The sequence below is a fragment of the Tamandua tetradactyla genome, chromosome 1 (assembly GCF_023851605.1).
Source record: "Tamandua tetradactyla isolate mTamTet1 chromosome 1, mTamTet1.pri, whole genome shotgun sequence".
Classification (NCBI taxonomy): Eukaryota; Metazoa; Chordata; class Mammalia; order Pilosa; family Myrmecophagidae; genus Tamandua; species Tamandua tetradactyla.
In genome coordinates this window covers 4712311-4735912 of record NC_135327.1, presented here as the reverse complement: position 1 = coordinate 4735912, position 23602 = coordinate 4712311, and the positions used below count along the sequence as shown (strand labels likewise).

At 35.6% G+C, this 23602-nt stretch overlaps 1 protein-coding gene and 1 long non-coding RNA gene across 10 annotated transcripts in view; one reads left to right on the top strand and one right to left on the bottom strand.

Moving 5' to 3' along the window:
* The window catches only part of NCOA3 (nuclear receptor coactivator 3), a 161382-nt gene that overhangs the window by 126605 nt on the left and 11175 nt on the right, over positions 1–23602 (top strand). For all 9 annotated transcript variants that reach the window (XM_077167477.1, XM_077167509.1, XM_077167453.1 and 6 more), the window contains 15 exons: positions 5710–5821; positions 6648–6820; positions 7280–7380; positions 9396–9570; positions 9959–10147; positions 10325–10426; positions 14362–14502; positions 14787–14934; positions 15670–16061; positions 16233–17101; positions 18055–18190; positions 19225–19419; positions 19821–20066; positions 20162–20288; positions 21546–21717. In XM_077167477.1, the coding sequence (XP_077023592.1) occupies positions 5733–5821; positions 6648–6820; positions 7280–7380; positions 9396–9570; positions 9959–10147; positions 10325–10426; positions 14362–14502; positions 14787–14934; positions 15670–16061; positions 16233–17101; positions 18055–18190; positions 19225–19419; positions 19821–20066; positions 20162–20288; positions 21546–21717 (3255 nt within the window). In that variant the 5' untranslated portion in view covers positions 5710–5732. The remainder of the gene's footprint in view (positions 1–5709; positions 5822–6647; positions 6821–7279; positions 7381–9395; positions 9571–9958; positions 10148–10324; positions 10427–14361; positions 14503–14786; positions 14935–15669; positions 16062–16232; positions 17102–18054; positions 18191–19224; positions 19420–19820; positions 20067–20161; positions 20289–21545; positions 21718–23602) is intronic.
* LOC143688992 (uncharacterized) lies at positions 10733–22293 on the bottom strand. The gene is made up of 3 exons (XR_013178443.1): positions 22144–22293; positions 16606–16910; positions 10733–10991 (listed from the first exon to the last, which is right to left on the bottom strand). It is a non-coding gene; the product is annotated as an uncharacterized LOC143688992 (long non-coding RNA).

The following is a 23602-nucleotide window of genomic DNA, read 5'->3' as shown; positions in this document are numbered from 1 at the left end:
ACCACCATAGGGGGAGCAGTTTACCCAATGATTTGTAGAGTAACAGTTACTTTTTAGGGGGCTTGAGGGGAATAACAGCCTTTGCCCCTAATACTATACTGCATGCTCCCAAACCCTGAATGTTCAGCTTCTTAGTGTTCTTATTGATGACGTGATACACTAAGAAGTTTTTTCGTTAACTAGTTGGAAACAGTATGATTCAACACTGTAAATTTTTTTTTACCTGCAACGTATGGGGTGGGGGGAGCTAAACAGTATATGTGAACTGTCCAGCACTGTACTCTCACAGAAGTTATTCCCCTCCCTTATTTAAGAAAAGTGAAGTATTTTAATTGGTCACAGTGCCAATTTAAATTTACTGGGTAACCCATCTTCTCCACATTTTGACAAGGTATAGGTTTTCTTAGGTCCCTCAGATAACTTCTTGCTTGTCTAATGGACACTGGCATTGTTGATTGATATCCTTTCCTTTTGGACAGGGAGGACTTTCTGTATCCTTGTCCATGTGGCTAAGCTTGCTGTACACAAACATTTTCCGCCTCTCTGGACTGTAAATAACTGGAAAGAAAAGCTGGTTAATGCCTCTAAGTCATATACCAAAATTTATATTATATATATGCACATCATAATATGCATATATATATATGCACATTATTACATGACCTTTAGCTGGCAGTCCTTTGTTACTTCTTAGCCTGAGTTCAGAAATGTTCATTTTGCAGCAATTTATTATATTCTATGGATAGCTAAACTTAAACATGTATCATTACTCAATTATTGTGTATAGGAGAGCCTATAGTATTTATATGAGAAATTCTCTCCAACTGCCTTAAGATTTTTGCTCATTTTAAATCTTTCATGATCGACTTCTGAATTTTGAAGTAAAATAGAGATAGGTAAGATTAGATTTTGAGAGCAGTGAAAGGAATTCTCAATTGTTACTACTACTCTGTATTTGAAGTAATTACTCTGTATTTGAAGTAATTGTTACTACTACTCTGTATTTGAAGTAATAGAATATCTTGCTTAAATATAATCTTAGCTTAAAGAATATATTTTCATTTTAATACATTTATGTAATATACCATAGAACTCTTTTCAGTAGAAATGTTTCAGAAAAGGAAAATAATTGTTAAAATGACTCAGAGATATGGGTGTTAGAGTCCATGCACATTGAAAGATTGAATACCTTTGGGTCTTTGAATTCTTGATTCAGTGATGAGTTCTCCACCTCTAGTACTTTTTATGCAGTGGTATGTCTTGAAAAGGCTTTTGTGGTAGGATTGTGTTCTACTTACAAGTGCAGTAGAGTTGTGTTCTAGTCTGCTAGCTGCCGGAATGCAGTATACCCAGAAACAGGATGGCTTTCAAAAGGGGGAATTTATTAAGTTGCACATTTACAGTTCTGAGGCCATGAAATGTCCCAGTTAAAAGAAGTCTATAAAAATGTTCAAATTAAGGCTCACGAGAGGTTACCTTCACTCAAGAAAGGCCGATGAAGTTCATGTTTTTTCTCTCAACTAGAAAGGTACATGGCAAACGTGGCAACTTCTGTTAACTTTCTCTCTAGGCTTCTTGTTTCATGAAGCTCCCCCAGGGAAGTATTCCTTCTTTATCTCCGAAGGTCTCTGAAGGTCTCTGACTGCGTGGGCTGTCGTGGTTCTCGTTACTTTCCCGCTTTCTCTAAAATGTTTCCTCTTTTAAAGGATTCCAGTAAACTAATCAAGACCCATTTGGAATGGGTAGAGTCACATCTCCCTCTAATCAAAGGTTAATACCCACAGTTGGGTGCGCCACATCTCAGCAAAGATAATCTAATTGGGTTTCCAACCTACAGTACTGATTAGGGATTAAAAGAAACAGCTACCCCCGTGAGGTAGATCAGGATTAAAACATGTTTTTTTTTCCCCCAAGGGTACATAATCCTTTCAAATCAGTGCAAGGTGTATCTCCAGTTTATCAATAAATTAGCGTCTATCTCTTAACTAGAAATTTGAAGAGCCAGATATGCATCTATTATATTTCTAGTATGATTTCAAGAATGCAGATTACTTTGGGGGCAGGTATATATTGTGGTCCTAATTCTTTACTCAATTATGGTGATAATCTTCAATCATAGGGAGTCAGAATTTAGAAGGAGTGCACTATTAATAGACTCTTTCCCCTGTGAATGTGGATTTTACCAACTCCATGTACCCTCCATTCTAGTTGGGTATTTAATTAAACAATTTTAATTAATTAAAAATGTAAACTCTGTAGTTACTGATACATGTTTCTTAATCTTTAGAATGGGTGGAAAAAGTCTATTTGTAGACCTGGTAAATGCCATGTTCCCCTCTCCCATTCTAATTCTTTACTGCTGACTGAAAATAGTCTAGATTGAGTGTTTATATAGTAGGCATTTACTTTAAAAGGAGCAGTTTACCAAACTAGATAATATATCCTCTCTGTATGTAGATTGGATCTGGCTCTGTCAGTAAGAGACAGAGACACCGGGCCTTGCCGGTAAAATAAATGCTATTGGCATTTTTAATGTTTATTATATTCACTTAAAATTATGATAAATACCCAATAGAATGCTGTACATAAAATATTTGTCAAAGTTATTTGTGCTTAGGAATTAGTATATTTGTTATTGCATATACTGAAACTGTTATTTTTTGGGGGCAGAAATACTCATTTTTTATTTCAAATTTGAACATTTTCTTTAGCTTAATTTAGGAAACTGTATTTGTTGTACTTTGATTTTAATCATACAGTAGCTTGTAATTTACTCCGTCAATACCGTGTAGCATTTTAGGCATTGTATAGTAGATGTGATTCCAAGGTTTGTCCATATCTAAGTAAGAATTAGAGAAAAACCCTGTAGAATGCTGTTTCTAAATAAAACAAAATAGGAACGTTTTTTCTATCTTAAATAATTATATGGTCATGTCTGGATAAATACCATTACCATGGTTTTAAATTTAATTTAAATCGGGAGTTTTGTTAGCAGATTTCTGGATAATCACCTCTCTTAAGGTAATTATTTGGACTCTGTAAAAAAAAGAGTCAAGTTGGAGGTCTTGTAGTAGAGGGCCCTTCAGTAGCATGTAGGCTCACAATCGTATATATATAAATGCACATTATAGCTTGTTTTTCTGCCAGATTGAGAGAGACCCGCATGTGTTTACGGACATATGTAGCTATCTGTATGTGCACGTAACTATTCAACACAGATGACATGTATGCATTTCTGGATTTGACTAATTGTGATTATTGATTTCTCTGTGTTGAGAGAGTCTCAATGCTTAGGCTCTATATTGGTGTAATTTATGCCCCCCAAATTCATTATTGAAGTAAAAATTCAAAAAGTTAAAAGTGAGATGGGATCGCATTAAAGTATTTTAGAGTAGAATGAAGGAAATTCTGAAATATGTCTTAATAGATTGACTCTTCTCCTTATAATTAATAGGTTGTTCTATTAATACTTGCTGTGCTTAAAAAAACTTTTGATAGATATTGCAGGGATAATACTAAATTGTGTTTAGCAAATATTTGAGTGTCTGCTTTTTAAAAACCAGGCTTCATGTGCTTGTGTTAAATATTTATTGATCCTCTATTATTCGCTAGGTACTTAAATTGTATTAGGGAAATTCAGCTTATATTTAAAGCAAAGTGAGGATATAATGTCTAGAATGTAGAGTAAATTATGTAGAGTATTAACGAAAGTTATTACTCACTGGATAGTTTGCCACTCATTTTAGAAATAACCTTTGAATGAAACAAATATGAAGCCAGACGTGTTGAAAGCTAGCTAGAATTATTCTACTTGTGAACTTAGGGGAGTTGCTCTTCTTTAAATATGAAAATTGAGAAATCGAAACAACATATTTCAAAAATGTTTTTTTATTTAGAATTTTTAAACTTACAGCAGTTGCAAGAAAAATAACAGTACAAAGAACATTTGTATTTCTTGCCCCAAAGGCTCATCTGCTGCTAACATTGTATCCTACTCCCTTCCTCATTTGTGTCCTCCCCTCCACATTTCTCCCTCCCTTCCCACTTCCCTTCCTTCTCCCCACTCTGCTTTCTCTCTTGCACCCTACCCTCTCTGTGGTTACATATATTTTTACATACCCCCTGCCCCCGCAAACCATAGAAGGTCATCTGCATATACTATGGCCCTTTAACCATAGGGTTAGTGTCTTCAATAACCACATCCTAGCCATCAGCTTCAGTAAATTTAATGATAAAATGCTTTTTATCTGTTGTCCATATTTCATTGTTCTCAGTTCATTGAATAATGTCAGCAAAATCTAGACTAGGATTGAGTTTTACTTGTCATTTCACTTGCTTCCTTTAATCTGGAATATTTACACAGATTTTGTCTTTTATGGCATTGATATTTTTGAAGAATAATGTATTGTCGGGATTGCGTGATATGAGAATGCTTTAAAATCATTATAATGAGCCACTATTAAAGTTAACTTTCCCTTCATTTTAACTTATGTTATGGGGAAGAAAGAAATCTTGAAATGAAAAACATCTCAGTCTTGCAGTCTTTATATTTTATAGCCAAGATTAGAGATAAAATCAAATTTTGTTGAGATTTAATTCATACATACCTAGGCCATTTGTAAAAAGATGCTGTTGTAATCTAGAAGTCTTGATTAATGGTGGTATGATTTTGATTAATTTTTTAAAAGCTGCATATTTTAAGTTTGATTAGCATCCTATGTGAATTTTTGCATTATTTGATTAATTTGTCTCCCTCCCTGGTAGAATTGTGCCACCTAGTGGAAATTGAAGTCCTTCAATGTATGCCTTTCCTGTCTAGTCTAGATGGAATGTTAGATACATATTAACATGTTAAGAAAAAAAATTAGTGTAGAGTGTCTAAACTTTGTTGGTTGACTTAGAATTCTTTATAGCAGTGAATTGTCTTCTCCTAAACAAGAGTTCAGGATGAATAGGATTCTTAGGCAAAGGCGGCTTAGTAGGTTTCTTAAAACTATGAACTACTAAGTATTAAAAACTGGTTTTCTTTCTCAACAAAAATAGCCTACATATAACAAAATATTATTTTTCTGTCAGTTAATATTAAAAGATAGTTGCTGTGTGGATCTTGTCCAAATATTTTTTCCCCAGGACTGTTATTGTTTTATATCTATTTTCTAAGCAGATTGTAGTAGAGTTTACAGTATTGTTTACACAATCTAAGTTTATTTTGAAGTAACAGAAGAAAAATACATTAGATGAGTATTAATGGTCAAATGAAAAAATATGCTACTTTAGAAATATATTTAATTTAAACTTTTATTGTTTGAAGTCTTTTTTTTTTTTTTTTTGCCAGATTATAAAATAACTTCTTATTTGGGTTTACCTGGGTATAAATACAATTTAGAATTTTGTCAATATTGGAGATTTGGTGATCTCTTTTTCTGGTTACTAAATCTGAAGAAGATGCCTTATTGTTAGCGTGATATTAAATGTTCTCAGTTTTAGTAGGACTTGAGAAATATTTCTGTCTTGTGGTTGGACATTTTGTATTATTAAACTGGAATATGAATTCTGGAGTTGTCTTCAGAATATTTATGATAAAGAATAGAATATAGAGAATTATTGAACTATTTAGGGAAAATAGTTCTAAATTAAAAGTTGCAGTCATTCAATTATAGAATAACTTTATAGAGTCATTGATATTTTGCAATGTTTTTATCTTGTTAGTCATTAGTTGCTGACGTATATTCATGATGAGTGGATTAGGAGAAAACTCCTTGGATCCGCTGGCCACTGATTCACGAAAACGCAAATTGCCCTGTGATACTCCAGGACAAGGGTAGGTGATGTATTTCCTGTTGCTGAAACATGTTCCACCCTCCTAACTTTTTTTGTTTCTGTTGTTTAAAGATAAAATTTCAACTTCCGGTTGTTTATATTCTCAGGCTAGATTTGTTTGTTTTTGCTTATTAAATAATGTGATTTTACTTTGTAGTAAGTACAGTGATGAGAAATCTGATATATTAGAAGCTCTATTACTGATTCAGATAGAAGCTCGAATGTTAAGATTCTGTAATACTGTAAGAAACATTTCTGAATGGAAAATATAGGAGTTATGAATAGATGACTAAGGTTGAATTCAAGTAAGAATTTTTCATGTCTTTTAAGAATACAAGTTGGCAATAAGTAATAATAATAAGTTAATATTTTGGTATTTGTAAGGTTTCTTCATTGTTTCTGAAATAAATTAGAAGTAAATTTGAAATACTCGAATCTGTATAGTGTTACATGCTCAATGTCATTTGAACTTTTAGCTGGTAGTTGAAGAATAAAAAACAAAATCTAATATTAAAAAACATCTATTATAGAATGTCATCATTAGTAAGTTACTATCTCTGCAAGGTAAAGATTATTTATCCCCATTTTCCAGATGAGGAAACTGGGGCTAACTTTTAACCAAGACCACCAGGTTATAACAAGAAGGTGGAGTTGAGTTTATAATTGTATGAATTTCCACTCTGTTTATTTCTCCAAGATAATGTTTTGATAGTTTCTACTGGCTCAGTTTATTTTGTTGACATATAAAGTTAATGGTGTTGTGTAGGAGCTAATTCTTGCTCATAGCTCTTTTCTGATTTCTATATTTGTGCCCCCCACCTTTTTAGTCTTAACTGCAGTGGCGAAAAGTGGAGACGGGAACAGGAGAGTAAATATATTGAGGAATTGGCTGAACTAATATCTGCTAATCTTAGTGATATTGACAATTTCAATGTCAAACCGGATAAATGTGCAATTTTAAAGGAAACAGTAAGACAGATACGTCAAATAAAAGAGCAAGGTAATACAAAGTAAGAAAAACACTGAAGTCTTTTCTTGGAAGGGACTTGTTAACCATGTTCATGTTTACCGTTTTGCTGCCATGTTGTTTTGTGGGTCTTTTACTAATTGAAGCGTGTGTATACGGGAATGGATGAATGATTGACCAGCTTTACTCTTTAGGAAAGAATTAACAAAGAATTGGAAGAAGGCCAGTGTTGTGCACCCATTTGCAAGCTAGTAGTTTCCTTTTAGGAAGCACTACCAGAGGACATTTAGAAGTGACAGAGAAATTGGTGAATCTTCTGCTGTCCTGTGTAACTCTGAAGTTTAATTTAAAAATTTTTAAGTTATAGCATTATTCTCTTACCATATGCATGTAAGTGCCTGTAAATTTGTGTGTCCTTGGGGTGATTTGATGGCAGCTTTAATCTCTGACTGATAGAATTCCTGTTTGTAGTACTGCCTTCTGTCTTTTCAGGAAAAGCTATTTCCAATGATGATGATGTTCAGAAAGCTGATGTGTCTTCTACAGGACAGGGAGTTATTGATAAAGACTCCTTAGGGCCACTTTTACTTCAGGCAAGTATGAAGGTTTTAGGTAAAGCCCAGTAAACTTTGTTGCACGTTGGGTATGTTATAAAATGATGGGAAAAAAAATTGATGAAATTTTGGTTTGGAAATGAGAGCAAAAAGAAAAGCTTTCTTTCTATGAAAGTATTAGTAGGACTGCCATTACAAATTACTGTGAACTAGGTGGCCTAAACAATGAAAGTTTATGTTCTCATCGTTTAGGAGGCCAGAAATCCAAAATCCAGGTATCGGTAGGGTTTAGAAAGAGAAGATACTAGTCATGGGGTCTGGGGCCCACTCTAATCTGGTATGACCACATCTTAGCTTCATTACATCTGCCAATAGCCTATTTCCAAAAATGATCACGTTTATAGGTATTTGAACATATTTTGGGGAGGGGGACACAATTCAACCCACTACTGTCTGCTGTTTGGTGCCCCCAAATTCATGTCCTTCCCATATGTAAAATACATTCACCCCTGTCCTATCATCCCCCAAATCTTAACCAATTCCACTCTTTTTATTTTTAAACAGAGTAAAACCCATTTTTATTGAACTAAAAGATGTGAATAAAAACTTGTATGATGTGCAGGGAATAAAACACAAATGAAAACTTGTAATTTAAAAATTCAATAGCATCCTTTAACTTAATGGTATCAAATTCAGGTATTTCCCTGAATTTTAGGGAGAGATATGTTCTCTGTTCGACACAAGGGATAAGCACCCTTGATCCATATTATAAGTGTATTTTTACAGGTTACTGTTGTAAAGCTCTTTAAATTTTTAGTAGTAGCAACATGTAGGATATGTTTCATATTTCCAGCCAAAACTTTTAAGTCTAAAGTATTATCTAAATATCATCAATTCAAAAAGTCCCAAATTCTCGTCATCTGAATCAACTGTGGGTGAGACTCTGGGTATGATCCATCCTGGGATAAAATGCTTCATCATTCTCTGGACCTGTGAAACTAGAAACCTGGTTATCTGCTTCCAAAATACAGTGGTTGGACAGGAATAGCACAGACATTCCAAAAGGGAGAAAATGGAAGGAATAAAGGGGGTCACTTGTCCCAAGCAAGTTGTACCCTTAAGGGTTCAAGACCTCCAAGTAATCTCTGTGGCTCAGTGCTTTGCCATCTAGGGCCATGTTAGAGAATTAAGTGTTCCATATGTGATGGTAAAATGCTCTTACAAGATACATGACTCAGGGACATCCCCACCCCCACAGTTGCAAAATGAGAAGTTTCCTCTCTCTCTCTCTCTCTCTCTCTCTGTATATATATAAATATAAATATATATATATATATAGAGAGAGAGGAGACTTCTCATTTTATACATATATAAGTGGAGACAGGGTAGTGTTTGTTTAGTAGAAACGAAAATGCGGGGGTGGGGGGAACAGTTAACCTATACTTTCCCTTGTTAGAGATAACATTTGGGCACTTTGTAGCTCAGACTTTCTTGTGCATTTTTGTCATGGTGATCATATGGCATACTACAGTTTTGTATCCTTGAGGAATTTTTGAGACTTAAAAATGTGCATTGTTTTGTAAGTAGTTGCCTTAAATAGATCTGATCTTATTAATCTATAGTACTTAGAAAATATTTCTCTTACTTCAAGGCAGGGGCTGAAGCCCTTCATAAAGTTCCTTTGTCATTAATTTTTTTATTTGCTTTAGTTAGTTTGTTCCAGCTACTTTTTAGTGTATAATTTGAAAAAATCGTCTGTTAATTCTCATTTAGGAATAGTGTGTGTTCCGATAGCTTGACTTGGCATCACATGGAAAAATGAGATGACCTAAGGATGTTTTTTAATTTTTTAAAGTTTCTTAGAAGATGTAATTCTAAACAAGCTAACCTAGACACTGGTGCATGTTCAGTGTTGGCTTTATTTGCCTTTTTTCCAGTTTGTCTAATGTTAATAGAAATGGTGATTTATAGTTGATTGCAGTAATTGTTAAATTATATATTATATTTTAACTTCTGCTTAGTACTAAGGCAGGTATTATCATATTTCATTTTAGGCATTGGATGGTTTCCTCTTTGTAGTGAATCGAGATGGAAACATTGTATTTGTGTCTGAAAATGTCACACAATACCTGTATTATAAGCAGGAGGACTTGGTTAACACAAGTGTCTACAATATTTTACATGAAGAAGACAGAAAGGATTTTCTTAAAAACTTACCAAAATCTACAGGTAGGCTCTTAGAGTGCATTATTTAAATATGTTTTTAACTTTCCTTGATTGTTTCTTAGAAAAGTGAATATAGCCTTTTTTTTCTGTAAAAAAAAAGTGATCACTTATATGGAAAGGTAGGTTGTTTATTAGTAAAATTTTCAAGTATGACCGTATCAATTTAGAGTTTGATATACGTTTCATAAAACTAAAATATATCAGTGAGTGATGAGAGTTTTGTTGAAGTTGGAATTATTTCAATGTTTTGTATATTGCCACTCTGAAATATAAGTGTAGATATTACTATGGTAGATACATGTAATGAGAAAATATAGCTTGAATCCTTGATGACAATCATAAGACAGAATTGCTAGCTTTTAAAAAGCTCCATTCCATTTGTTTGCCAAAGTTAATGGAGTTGCCTGGACAAATGAGACACAGAGACAAAAAAGTCATACATTTAATTGCCGTATGTTGATGAAAACACCACATGATATTCTTGAAGATATAAGTATCAGTCCTGAAATGCGCCAGAGATATGAAACAATGCAGTGCTTTGCCTTGTCTCAGCCACGAGCTATGATGGAGGAAGGAGAAGGTAAGAACACATCATATGTGTGTGATGTTTATGAAACAAATGACAGCTAAACTTAACAGTTTTGTATTTTCCATTGTTTTAATTTTTCTTTCTAAATTCCATGTCTTCATGAGCCCATTAAATGGACATATCCAAAAGTTAAATATAATCCTTACCTGGTTAAATTTTTTATTGAAGATTTGCAATCCTGTATGATCTGTGTGGCACGACGCATTACTACAGGAGAAAGAGCATTTCCGTCAAACCCTGAGAGCTTCATAACTAGACATGATCTTTCAGGTAAGGACTGTGTGTGTGTGTGTGTGTGTGTGTGTGTGTAAGTTTTTGTAAAATTTTAATAAAATTCTACAGCCTGCATTATCATTTAAGTGCTGGCACCTACTTTATCAAATGCTTGGCGTGCATTATGTTCTTTTTTTCTTACATAGCTCTAAGGAAGAGTCAGTAAACCTGGTATTTGAATTGATGTCATTTATTTGACAAATACATGAATTAAAAAATAAATGAGGCATCTGGTTCTCTTTCCAAACATCATTTTGGATCAGAATTTAGTATTTCTTTTCTATTAAAAAAATACGTGTCACGAAGAAATGTTTTTAAAAATTAGGTAGTTTATTGAGAATTACTGGAACTAATGCGTGATGTCAGCATGAACCTTAATCTTGGTCTGCCATTTTTTGACCATGGGTATTAAGAATTAAAGCCAGTGGGCAGTTGAGAAGGCACATTGATGAAGTTAATGACTGTGGAAATGTTGTCTAAATATTCTGCTTCAGGATCGTTTTGGTGATTATCTGAAACTCTAGATGGTGATGCCAAGGGCTTACCATACATGCTCTAAATCCTAGATGAAGAAACAGAGGCTTAGTGAGAGATATTAGGTTATTTGTACAAGATCATGCCTACTTATACAAAAAGAGAGTTTGCATCTGGGTATGCCTGACTGGAAAGGTTGTACCCTTTTGCTCTATATGATATTATAGTTTTACACACCTTTGTGGCTATTCAGTACATGATGTGATAAAATGAATAGGTTTAAATAAACAACAAACATTGCAGTTATTATATTATACATGTTTATACATAATTTCATGTTTATGCACTATTTATTATAAAAATAATTATTTTTATAGTCATTCAGCCTTTTTATTTTAGGCTTAATTATTTGTTTTGAGGCTGTTTGAGATCACTTATAAAAAAATACCAAAAAACTTCTTTGTAGTTTTAATTGTTCACACTGAGAAATACAACTTTATACTGGATTTTCTTTTCTTTATTTACCTTGAGAAAATAAAAGATGGTGGCAGGAATTTTTATGTATCATTTTATCTTTTCAGAGTAGGCCTTCCTCTGGGCCCTTTTATAATTTGACAATCCTCATTTTCTCCTTAAATAATAGTACTTTACATTTTATTACTGAAATTACTGACTAAGAAGCATTACCTACCTGAACAAAAAGTTTGACAAGGTATCATCTTTAAACATTATCTTATCAGTATTTTTCCTTATTAGAAAGCAATACTATTTATTATAAAAATTAGAAATTACTAAGCAAGAACAACAAAATGTTTTTGTCTGGGTAATATCATTTAAAACTGAGAGTAGTTTTACCATAATTATAATTTGTACCTTCCAGTTGCTATCCATTGTTTCATAGGAGGTTTATTTAGTCAATGCAATGCTGTTTTTACCTCTGGAGTGTCTACCTATTGATTGAGTAAATTTTTTCTGAGTATCTTATTTTGTTTTTGCCATATGGCACAGCTCTGCTGAGCTCAGCAGTCTTTAGAGAACAGATCTCTATTCTGTACATGGTAAAGATGTGTTTCCTTTTTCCTGGAATGCATTTGTCCCTTCTCCTTAGCCAGTCCCCATCCCTGCCCTACCCCCACTTTTTATTTGTCATCATTAAAAGTGTGAATTTGGAACAGATTCTTGGACAGTGGCTAATACCCATCAGCTCATTCAATGGTAGTGCCTGTCTCATCCCTAGTAACTTTTCCAGAGCTACCTTCACCATGAAGCTCCATGAATTTCCCCAATCCCAGCTTGTTCTTCAGCATTTTTATTTATCAAATGGAATCAATTTATTAACCACTTTTAAGTTAGTTATCTGCATCTCTCGGGTCATGATACCCATCATCTTCTAGATTTGGTGGGCCTGTTGGTGCTGAGTGTAAGAGGTCCTCCAATCTGAAGGCTGTATTTTTTTAGTAAAACTTGAGAACAGATGAAACAATTAACCCTTGGTGGTTTTGACATCAATATGAGCTTCAGTCAAGGTTTGACATATTTTGACCAGGGAACATGTTTTGTCATAGGTAAGGTGCATGCCATAGCAGTGTTTATCAGTCAGTTTTCGCTCTGAGCATCCACAGGAATTAGTTTAAATTTTTTAAATACAATGTCATTTGTTCTTTAGAAACATGACCCTTAAAGCCATCAGATACAGTTTTGGTTCCTTGGGCCCTTGTGACTAGTGTTTTTCCAGTATTTCCTACATTTAACATAGTTCATGCTTTCATATATCACACCAGTCTTTCTCAGGAAGTGGATTAAACACTTATTGATTTACTTTTTGCCACTTTTTATTAGGTGCTTGCTCTTGTCAGTTGCTATGATGCTGCTCAGATAGCAAAAATGCTTAGCATTTTAAAAGGCTTATCTTTCTTATAAACCCTTCTTCAAGTTCATAGCATTTTTGAGTATGTATGTTGGGTCTCTCCACTGAATTTAATGTTAGGCAAAAGTTGGCAGAAACATGGAAATGAATATTCAGTTAACCCTCCCAGGTTTTAGATTTTAAGTGTACAGAAATGCATTTGACTTTCAGATGGAAAGAATTGTGCTAACTGTTGAGGTGGATATTTTCTCTTGCTTCATAATTGCTGTGACAGAATAACTTCAGACAAACAATTTTACTAGCAGGTGTTATTTGTTTCTTTAAAATGAAAGTGAAGCCTTAGCTTATCTGGACAAAGTGTATTCAGGAAAATACAGTGGACTCACTGTATATAGCAGAATATTTAGATGTAAGAACATCTTTTTTTAAAAATATTTTATTGACAAAACCATGCAAATACAAATATTCTTAACATTATGAACATTTCATTCTTGGTGTACAATCAATGGCTCACAGTATCATCTCATAGTTGTATATTCATCATCATGGTCATTTCTTAGAACATTTGCATCACTCTAGAAAAAGAAATTAAAAAAAAGAAAAATCTCGTGCATACCATACCCCTTACCCCTCCCTCTCATTGACCACGAGTATTTCCATCTACCCAATATATTTTAACCTTTGTTCCTCCTACTTTTTTCCTATACCCCTTACCACTCCCTTTCATTGATCACAAGTATTTCAATCTGCTTAATTTATTTTAACCTTTTGTTCCTCCTGTTATTTGTTTATTTTTTTATCCATGTTTTTTTACTCATCTGTCCATACCAATAGAGAAAAAGAAGCACCAGACACAAGGTTTTCACAATCAGGCAGTCATCACATTGTGAAAGCTATATACAATCATCTTCAAGAAACATAGCTGCTGGAACACAGCTCTACAGTTTCAGGCTATTCCCTCTAGCCACTCTTACACCTTAAACTAAAAAGGGGACATCTGTATAATGCATATGAATAACCTCCAGGATAACCTCTCGACTCTGTTTAGAATCTCTCAGCCCATGACACTTATTTTGTCTCATTTCTCTCTTCTCCTTTTGGTCGAGGAGGTTTTCTCAGTCCTTTGATGCTGAGTCCCAGCTCATTCTAGGATTTCCGTCCCACGTTGCCAGGAAGGTCCATACCCCTAGGAGTCATGTCCCACGTAGAGAAGGGGAGGGTGGTGAGTTTACTTGTTATGTTGGCTGAGAGAGGGAGAAGCCACATCTGAGCAACAAAAGAGGTTCTCTTGGGGTGATTCTTAGGCCTAATTTTAAGTAGGCTTAGCCTGTCCTTTGTGGGGATAAGTTTCCTATGAACAAACCCCAAGGTTGAGGGGTTGACCTATTGATTTGGCTGTCCCCATGTGAGAACATCTTGTAGGACTGTGGTCTTAAAGAGAAAAGCTCTGAATGTACCAGAAATTTTGATCAGTGTAGATGGAGCAAAGATTGAGTGTTTTTTGTTTTATTCTTCAGTACTAAATCATTATAAATAGACAACCAGTAAATACTTATGGGTTAGATTTAAATCTTTATTTTCTGTTCAATAGGCAAAGTTGTCAATATAGATACAAATTCTCTGAGATCCTCCATGAGGCCTGGATTTGAAGATATAATCCGAAGGTGCATCCAGAGATTTTTTAGTTTTAATGATGGGCAGTCATGGTCCCAGAAACGTCATTATCAAGAAGGTAAAAATTTTGGGGTTGACTCTTGATCATGTTTGTCATTGTGTTTGGTATGCTATAAAGTGCTAACTATTCACTCAAATGTAGTTGTTGTTTTGGGGTGGGGGAGTAGAAAAATGATTCTTGAGTATTTTTACATTAGCTTCTATGAATAATTTTGGTATGAACCCAGTACTTCACTGGATCTTTAAAATACTGAACTTGAGATAGATTTCCTTCCTCTGCTCTCCTACATGGATTAATTTTGCTGATCGTAATTACTAGTACTGGAATAATTTTCCCGACAGCTTACATTCATGGCCATGCAGAAACCCCAGTGTATCGATTTTCTTTAGCTGATGGAACTATAGTAACTGCACAAACAAAAAGCAAACTCTTCCGAAATCCTGTAACAAATGATCGTCATGGCTTTGTCTCAACCCACTTTCTTCAGAGGTAATGATAGATTACTGTGTATTGCCATATTAAATGCACTTGTGTTCTCAAGGTGCTTTTTTATTAATGTCAAATGAGAGAAAATGTAATGAAAGAAAAGCATGAATGTTGGTTGGATTTGCTGAAGTGAGTTTAGGTTCTTGGATTGTGATGTATTTTCTTTAAGGTTATATTTTCATGTGAAAGTGGTTATTTTTTCATTAAATATAATTATTTTCTGTGAAAGCTGATGGATGGGAAGGTAGTGGATGAAAGTATATAAAATCTGACTGTCTCTGTTGCCTTTCATTTCTAGTGATACGTTACATTGCTTTTTAAGGACTGAATTTTAAAATTCGAATCTGTATTTTAAAGGCTAGTTATTATTATTGGTGTTGATAATGGTAAATGAGGATACCTACCCATTAATTATCTTGACTAAATGTAGGTGCCTCCAGTGTAGCCCTCAGATATATGAGATATCTGACAGCTCTAGTTAAGTACTGCAAAGATTCCAGTTAGCATAGCTGTTGGCTCTTTATTGTGCTGTCACTCACTTAGATTCTGCAGCTTGCTTAAAAACTATGTTACTAGCTTAATAATACATTAAGATCTAGTTGGAATTGTCACTGGGTATTGGAATGATGCCTAGTTCCTCAGTGTTCCTGGCACTTACTTCATTTCTTGCTTATCTGATTCAGGACTTTAACATGTATGAATTTTTAAAGTTAAGCTTGGTGTTCTGTTTCTTTGTAGAGAACAGAATGGGTACAGACCAAACCCAAATCCTGTCGGACAAGGCATTAGACCTCCTGCTGCTGGATGCAATAGTTCAGTAGGTGGCATGAGCATCTCGCCAAACCAAGGCTTACAGATGCTGAGCAGCAGGACCTATGGCTTGGCAGACCCAGGCACCCCAGGGCAGATGAGTGGGGCTAGGTATGGGGGTTCTAGTAACTTAACTTCAGTGAACCCTGGGCCAGGCATGCAGTCACCATCTTCCTACCAGAGCAGCAGCTATGGTCTCAACATGAGCAGCCCTCCACAGGGGAGTCCTGGTCTTGGTTCCAACCAGCAGAACATCATGATTTCTCCACGTAATCGTGGGAGTCCAAAGATGGCTTCTCATCAGTTTTCCCCTGTTACAGGTATTCATGTTAGCATTTTCTTTTCTTTTTAAGTAATTATTTTTTCTTCTCCATTCCACTGTAATTCTTATAGCACCTGTCTATTTTATAATAGAAGCTATGAGGAATTAAGTGGTGATTTGTTATAGCATATGCTAGTCTAACTTTTTCCTAACTTTTTTCCACATCCAGGTGTGCACTCGCCCATGGGATCTTCTGGCAATACTGGGAGTCACAGCTTTTCCAGTAGCTCTCTCAGTGCCCTTCAGGCTATCAGTGAGGGTGTGGGCACTTCTCTTCTATCTACTCTCTCTTCACCAGGCCCCAAATTGGATAACTCTCCCAATATGAATGTAACACAGCCAATTAAAGTGAGCAGTCAGGATTCCAAGAGTCCCCTTGGCTTGTATTGTGACCAGAATCCAGTAGAAAGTTCAGTGTGTCAGTCAAATAGCAGGGATCACCTCAGTGACAAAGACAGTAAAGAAAGCAATGCAGAAGGGTCAGAGAATCAGAGGGGTCCTCTGGAAAGTAAAGGTCATAAAAAACTACTGCAGTTACTTACCTGTTCTTCTGATGACCGGGGTCATTCCTCCTTGACCAACTCGCCCCTGGATTCAAGTTGTAAAGACTCTTCCAGTAGTGTCACCAGCCCCTCTGGTGTTTCCTCTTCTACATCTGGAGGAGTGTCCTCCACATCCAATATACATGGCTCACTGTTGCAAGAGAAGCACCGGATTTTGCACAAATTGCTGCAGAATGGGAATTCACCAGCTGAAGTAGCCAAAATTACAGCAGAAGCCACTGGGAAAGACACCACTAGTGCACCATCTTGTGGAGAAGGAAATGTCAAGCAGGAGCAGCTCAGTCCTAAGAAGAAAGAAAATAATGCCCTTCTTAGATATCTGTTGGATAGGGATGATCCTAGTGATGCACTCTCTAAAGAGCTACAGCCCAAAGTAGAAGGAGTGGATACTAAAATGAGCCAGTGCAGCAGCTCTAACATTCCTAGCTCATGTCAAGAAAAAGATTCTAAAATTAAGACAGAAACAAATGAAGAGGTAATTTGTTTTCTTTGTATTCCAGCTTAGTCATTGTGTTTGATTATTGCATTTGTGTTAGATAATATATACAAAATCTTATTTTCTATTTTAGAATTACTTAATCGATGTTAATCTTCAGTGTTCATTTCTTTGTAGTTCTCTTGTACACCAGTAAAGTATATTATAATGCAATGAAAAAATCAAGTGTGTTGCATATTAAGATGTGGCTGTGGCTTTTTAGTAGCCAATTTGAAAATTTTCATGTGAGGTGTTTTTGTTAGAATGAACAAAATGTTGTGTTAAGGGTATGGTAGAAGTACACGGGACAGTAAAATTTTAATTTAGCAACAAATTTTGATTTTTACCTTAAAATTAAAAACAAAAACAAGTACTCATTCACATTCTGTATAAGCATTTCCCAAACTCTGCTTGAGGAGCTCTGTTCCAAGAGATGTTAATATGCACTTGAATATATTAAAGACTTGGAGAAGCCTTATATTTAGGACTTCTGTTAAACCCTGTGTTTGCCAAATTTATTGACCAAAATCCCCTTTTAGAACAAACCTATAATACCCTGTTGAATATTCAGCTTGTTGTTTTTATTATTAATCATGCTTGATTTTAGAAGGTATGTTGTAGATGCAGACATCTCTCTCAGCTAGAGAATAATGCTAGCTGGAAATTATCTTGCAACTTGAAAATTAGTTTAATGTCTAGTATACATAAAAAATTCTCTTTGAAAGTACCTCCAAATCCAGTGATCTTAGTTGTTTAAGCTGTTCTTACCATCAGGGCAGAATAGTAGGAGAAGGGTCATACTAAGCCAGCCTTTATTCCAGGTAGCCACCTCATATTTCAGGCGGCTGTTGTATTTTACTTGTTCCCATTTCATGTATTTTCTTTTGATGAATATGCTTATATGTATATGTCTAGTAATGTCTACAGGTTAATTTTTAAAAATTTATTTTCAGGGATCTGGAGACTTGGATAATCTAGATGCTATTCTTGGTGATCTGACTAGTTCTGACTTTTACAATAATTCTGTATCCACAAATGGCAGTAATCTGGGTACGAAGCAACAAATGTTCCAAGGAACTAATTCTCTGGGTAAGAAAGAATTAGGTTTTATTCTTGTTGGCTATTATATTTTTCTGCACACTTGTATCACTCTTAAACTAATACCAGCATACAACTAGCATATATAGCTTACTATTCTATAATGTGTGTATTTTTAAAAACTTCTTGAGTAGCGTCCTGTCCCCCCATCCCCTTTCCATTTCCTAATTCTAACTTACATGATGCCAGTAATTGTAGCCCTTATACGAAAATGTTCATCTTTGCTTATTCCAGATGAGTATTAGGTGCTAGGGCGTATTTTCTGCCTAGCAACAGAGAATTGGGTTCAGAGAAAGAAAGGACAACTAAATCCCTATATTAAATCATGTCCATATATACTTACAAAATCTTACCATTTAACCATTAGAGTTCTCCTCTTCGATGTTTGCTGGTCCTTACACAACCTCTCTTCTATTGCTGTATATGTTTATTTATTTGTCAGTTTAACAAGGTTATACTGTATGTAATTAATTGAAAAAAAGAATGATTCATAATTATCCAAAATGATGGCTGTTCATTTTTACTAACAAAATTTCCTAAACCGAAAGGCACAGTCAGATCAATTAAATAGACTGAATAAGGAAAAAGGAAAAAATAATGTTAGGAGGAAGTTGTACATTTCATTCCTTGTTTGGTAAGAAGATGACTTATATGGTTACATTTCATTTTAAAAGTTTAAATAGAGAAGTCATTAATATGTACCATGTGGAAGAACCTCAGCAGTTTGAAACATTAATGGACTTTTCAATATAGAGTGAAGCAGAATTTGAATTATTATATTGGGGGGGCTACAGAACAGTGCTCAGTACTTCAGCCAACACTGAGAGTTTTGTTTCTTTATTTGTAGTATGAGGCATGTCCCCTGCCTCCCTTTCCGTTGAGTGTTTATTTTGTAAAGGAAGACCATGTTTAAGTAAGAAAGACATTCTTGGGTGGGTGATTGATGGTGGTATTTATGTCTTGTACTTAATTATTTATGTATCGAATCGGGATATTTATTTATTGTAATTGTATGTTTTCAACAGGTTTGAGAAGTCCACAGTCTGTGCAGCCCATTCGTCCTCCATGTAACCGAGCAGTGTCTCTGGATAGTCCTGTCCCTGTTGCCTCCAGCCCTCCAGGAAAGAGCAGCAGTGCTTTCCCCATGTTACCAAAGCAACCCATGTTGGGTGGGAATCCAAGGATGATGGATAGTCAGGAAAATTATGGCTCAAATATGGGTATGTTATTTCTAATTAGTATTTATAAGTAAAATTTTCTTTTGGGAAATGCAAATGTAAAAAACAAAGTCATTTAAATGATTGAAATTAAGTAAAAGGTTTTTGAATAACATTAGCATAATGTTTCTTTCATGAGTATCCTTCATGTAGTTTGTATCTTGCTTATTTAAACCCTTAAGGAGGCTTTTGTTCTAAGATGTTTTCTAACCTGTAATGAGTATATGAAAATGGAGCCTGTCATAAGTGTCTTCGAAGTTGGACAGCCCTTATCTTGGACAGCCTAAGAATGACAGAACACTTTTTTAGTCAGTGCTGATGTTATGTTTAATAGCTGTACCTATATGATATAAGAAGGATTCCAGTGTGATATGGAAAGACCTAATAATTTCTACCTGTTTTAGGTGGGCCGAGCAGAAATGTAACTGTGCATCAGACTCCTTCCTCTGGAGACTGGGGCTTACCAAACACGAAGGCTGGCAGAATAGAACCTGTGAGTGCAAACCCCATGGGAAGACCAGGAACAGATTACAGTGCTTCTTTACCCAGACCTGTGATGGGCAACTCTGTGCCCACCTTGCCTGTCCGGTCCAGTAGCATCCCAGGTGCACGACCAGTGTTGCAACAGCAGCAACAGATGCTTCATATGAGTAAGCTTCCCTTTTTAAAAAAAGAAAAGTAGGTGTTTTGGTGTAGTTTTTGTCATGGGCAAATTTAAAATTTTCTGTTTTCTTTTTACCCCCAGGGCCTAGTGAAATCCCCATGGGCATGGGGGTCAATCCTTATGGCCAAGCAGCACCGTCTAACCCCCCAGGTTCCTGGCCAGATGGCATGTTATCCATGGAACAAAGCCCTCATGGGACGCAAAATAGGTGGGGCTTTGTTATGTGTCTTTGGAAAATGTTACTATCAGACTAGTAGAGTTTCAGAGCACAGGAACAAAGCTGAAAGGAAATGAGAAATACTTTCTGTAACTGAGGTACTCAGTTGCTATCTGGGCATTTTTTTGATGATTCTGTGTTAAAAGAAGGCAGAGGCAGCAAGACGAGAGAGAGGAGACAAAACTATAGCTGTTAGGACCATGCAGTCAAACCTGAGAGCCTCTCCTTGAGATGATTGTGTCTCATAATGATAATACCAGAAGGAAAGGGATATATTAGCCTTAGTTTTAAAAGATAGGAACATGTTCCCAGTGGTTTTGTTAATGATATTTAGAAGGTAAGCCTCAGTTTTCTCGAAAATTCATTTCTATGATTGGATAATTCCTTTTCCATAGTTATTTAAAACATTTCGGGGGCCATGATGAACATGAAATAAGGGAGTCCTCTTTTGTTTTTTTTATTTGGATTAAGATGAGTCTGTATTTCATTTTATTTAGCTTGGTCAGCAACTTGTGTGAAAGAGGCCACTTGTCAATGTCAAATCTAACCCGAATTCTATACACAGTAGGCAAAGAAAGACTCAGTTGGTCTGTGAGTAGCCACCAGTGTGATTACATGAGTGTCTTAAACTTGGTGGCTCTTACTCAGGAGAGAACTAGTGGTTTCCAGTGCACAGAGTGCTTGTGAGCTGGGACACACTGCTAGCTCCTTTCCTTTTTATATGCTGGGGAGCCTGAGGCACTTCAGTGAGGGTGGGTGATGTGGGGTGTGGAGTCTTGTGCTTGTTGACAGAGGAGCTCTGTGGGCCAAAAATGACAAAAAGTTATTTTGGCAGCTCCCCAGGTCATTGATAGTTCAGCGTTTCTGTCTTTTCATTTGTTCTTTTGTTGATTTCCCCAAATTTTGAATAATGTTACTATTACCACTTCTTTTCTTGTAGGGTCTTAGAAGCAGTGCTTTCTCTCTCTCTATCTCTCTCTCCCTCTCTCACAGACATACACACACATGCACACCAGTATTCCTTAAATTCCTTGGTTTTGGTGAATACATTTTGGTGGTCAAAGCTGACCTGGTAAAGTTTTAAAATTATGAGTCTCTAAGACTTAGTTGCTTTATTATTTGTATTAATATTTGTACTTGGAGTATTGAGTTACCCTTGCATAGCAAACATATTCTTTATGGTTACTGTTTTATTTACTTATTTTTATAAAGAGAAACCATTGAAATTGATCACGAATCTCTTTTTAGGCCACTTCTCAGAAATTCACTGGATGACCTCCTTGGGCCACCCTCTACCATGGAAGGCCAGAGTGATGAAAGAGCCTTGTTGGATCAGCTGCACACTCTCCTGAGCAACACAGATGCCACAGGCCTGGAAGAAATTGACAGAGCTTTGGGCATCCCTGAACTTGTCAACCAAGTAGGTAGCTTTAATATGGAAGTAGAAATGTATGTGTGTGCCCCTATCCTCTTGTGTTACATCACTACATTCCTGGGTGCCAGCATTGAAATTAGAAAATATACTTTTGATAGCACTTCAAGCAGCTTACTGTTTTGGAAGATGTCAAATTTTAGGCACTTAGAAATGATCCAATGAAACTAATATACAGGCTTTTTAAAATGCCATTTTTACTTATGGTAGTTAAGACTTCTCATTTTTGTAGTTGCCTTTCTCTACTGCCTAGCCGTATCCTGAAGAGACAAGCTTTTATGCTAGTTGAAATAAAACTCATTTATACTGGTAAATCTGTAATTTCCACATTTGCCATTCTCAATTACATATGAATTGAGAATATGTAATTTTGAAAATATGCCATTCACAAATCTGTATTTATGAAACAGATACCTTTTGGAGTGGTTGTTTTTTTTTCGCATGGGCAGGCACCTGGAATTGAACCGGAGTCTCTGGTGTGGCAGGCGAGAATTCTGCCATTGAGCTACTGTCCCACCGCCCGGAGTGGCTGTTTTTTATTTAAAGGGTGTGTGGGTGGGTGTGTGCTCTAGGTCGTTACATTCAAAGAGAAATAAGAATCCTCAGGAGTTCTTAGTCTTTGTTAGGGAGAGAAACATACAGTGAAGAAATACGATGTGGCAAATACTGTCACAGAACTTTTTTTTTTTGTCTTTATTACTCATCTACCCATAGAATGAATAAAGGGAGTGTCAGTCACAAGGTTTTTACAATCACACAGTCATGTGTTATAAGCTATATATAGTCATTATCAAAGATCAAGCTACTGGATTAAGTTAAACAATTTCAAGCATTTCTTTCTGACTTTTTTTTTTACTTTTTTGGGGGGGGGTACATGAGCCAGGAGTTAAAACTGGGTCTCCCTCATTGACCGGTGGTTCCCCCATGCTCCCTTCTAGCTTTTTTAATACACTAAACACTAAAAAGAATTATCTTTATAATGAATCGTAGTCATAATCATTTGTTAATCCTAATTTCTCAGTTACACCTCCTCCCTCTCATTTGATCATTCTTTCAATTTGCAGGGTTATCTGTGCAATGACCATTTTAACTTCTTTGTACTGTAAAGGGATCTTAACCTTGTGGTAGAGGAATAAAACTGATTGGTATCTTGGAGAGATTGGCACCTCTGGATTTCAGGGCTTATCTGACATAAGAATATTCTGGAGGCTCATTTCTAAAAAAAAATAAATTATTTTCTTTGATGGAGCCCAGGATATTCTTTAGGGTTTTCAGTAATACTGTTTGTTGGGGCTTGGCATACTGTGGCAATTTGCAGTATCTGACTGAAACTTGCATGATAGTAACCTCCAGAATAACCTCCCAACTTTATTTGAAATCTCTTAGTCACTGAAACTTTATATTGTTTCATTTCTTTTCCCCATTTTGATCAAGAAGGTGTTCTCAATCCTACTGTGCTTGGGCTAGGCTCATCTCTCGGAGTCCTGTCCCATGTTGCCAGACTTACACCCCTGGGAGTTGTGTCCCACGTGGTTGAGGGGTGAGAGTAGTCACAGAACCTGTTAAACACAGAGCAGTGCTCTCTTGGTATATGGCACCAATCACATGACCCGGCACTGTCTGAGGATTTATGTGAATGTGACACAGAAACTGAAAAGCTTGATTTGCCTCTTAAAATTTTAATTTAAGCTGAAAATAGCTTTTTTTGTCCTGATCATTGTAATAGTAACAAAAAGTTTTTTTTTGTAAGTCTAATTCCTGTGTAGTGGCACACATTGAATCATTACTAAGTTTTTGTACTATATTGCTTCTCGATTTATGCAGAGTACGTATGCAAAAATACGCGAATGTATATTTTTAAAAAAATGGGAGG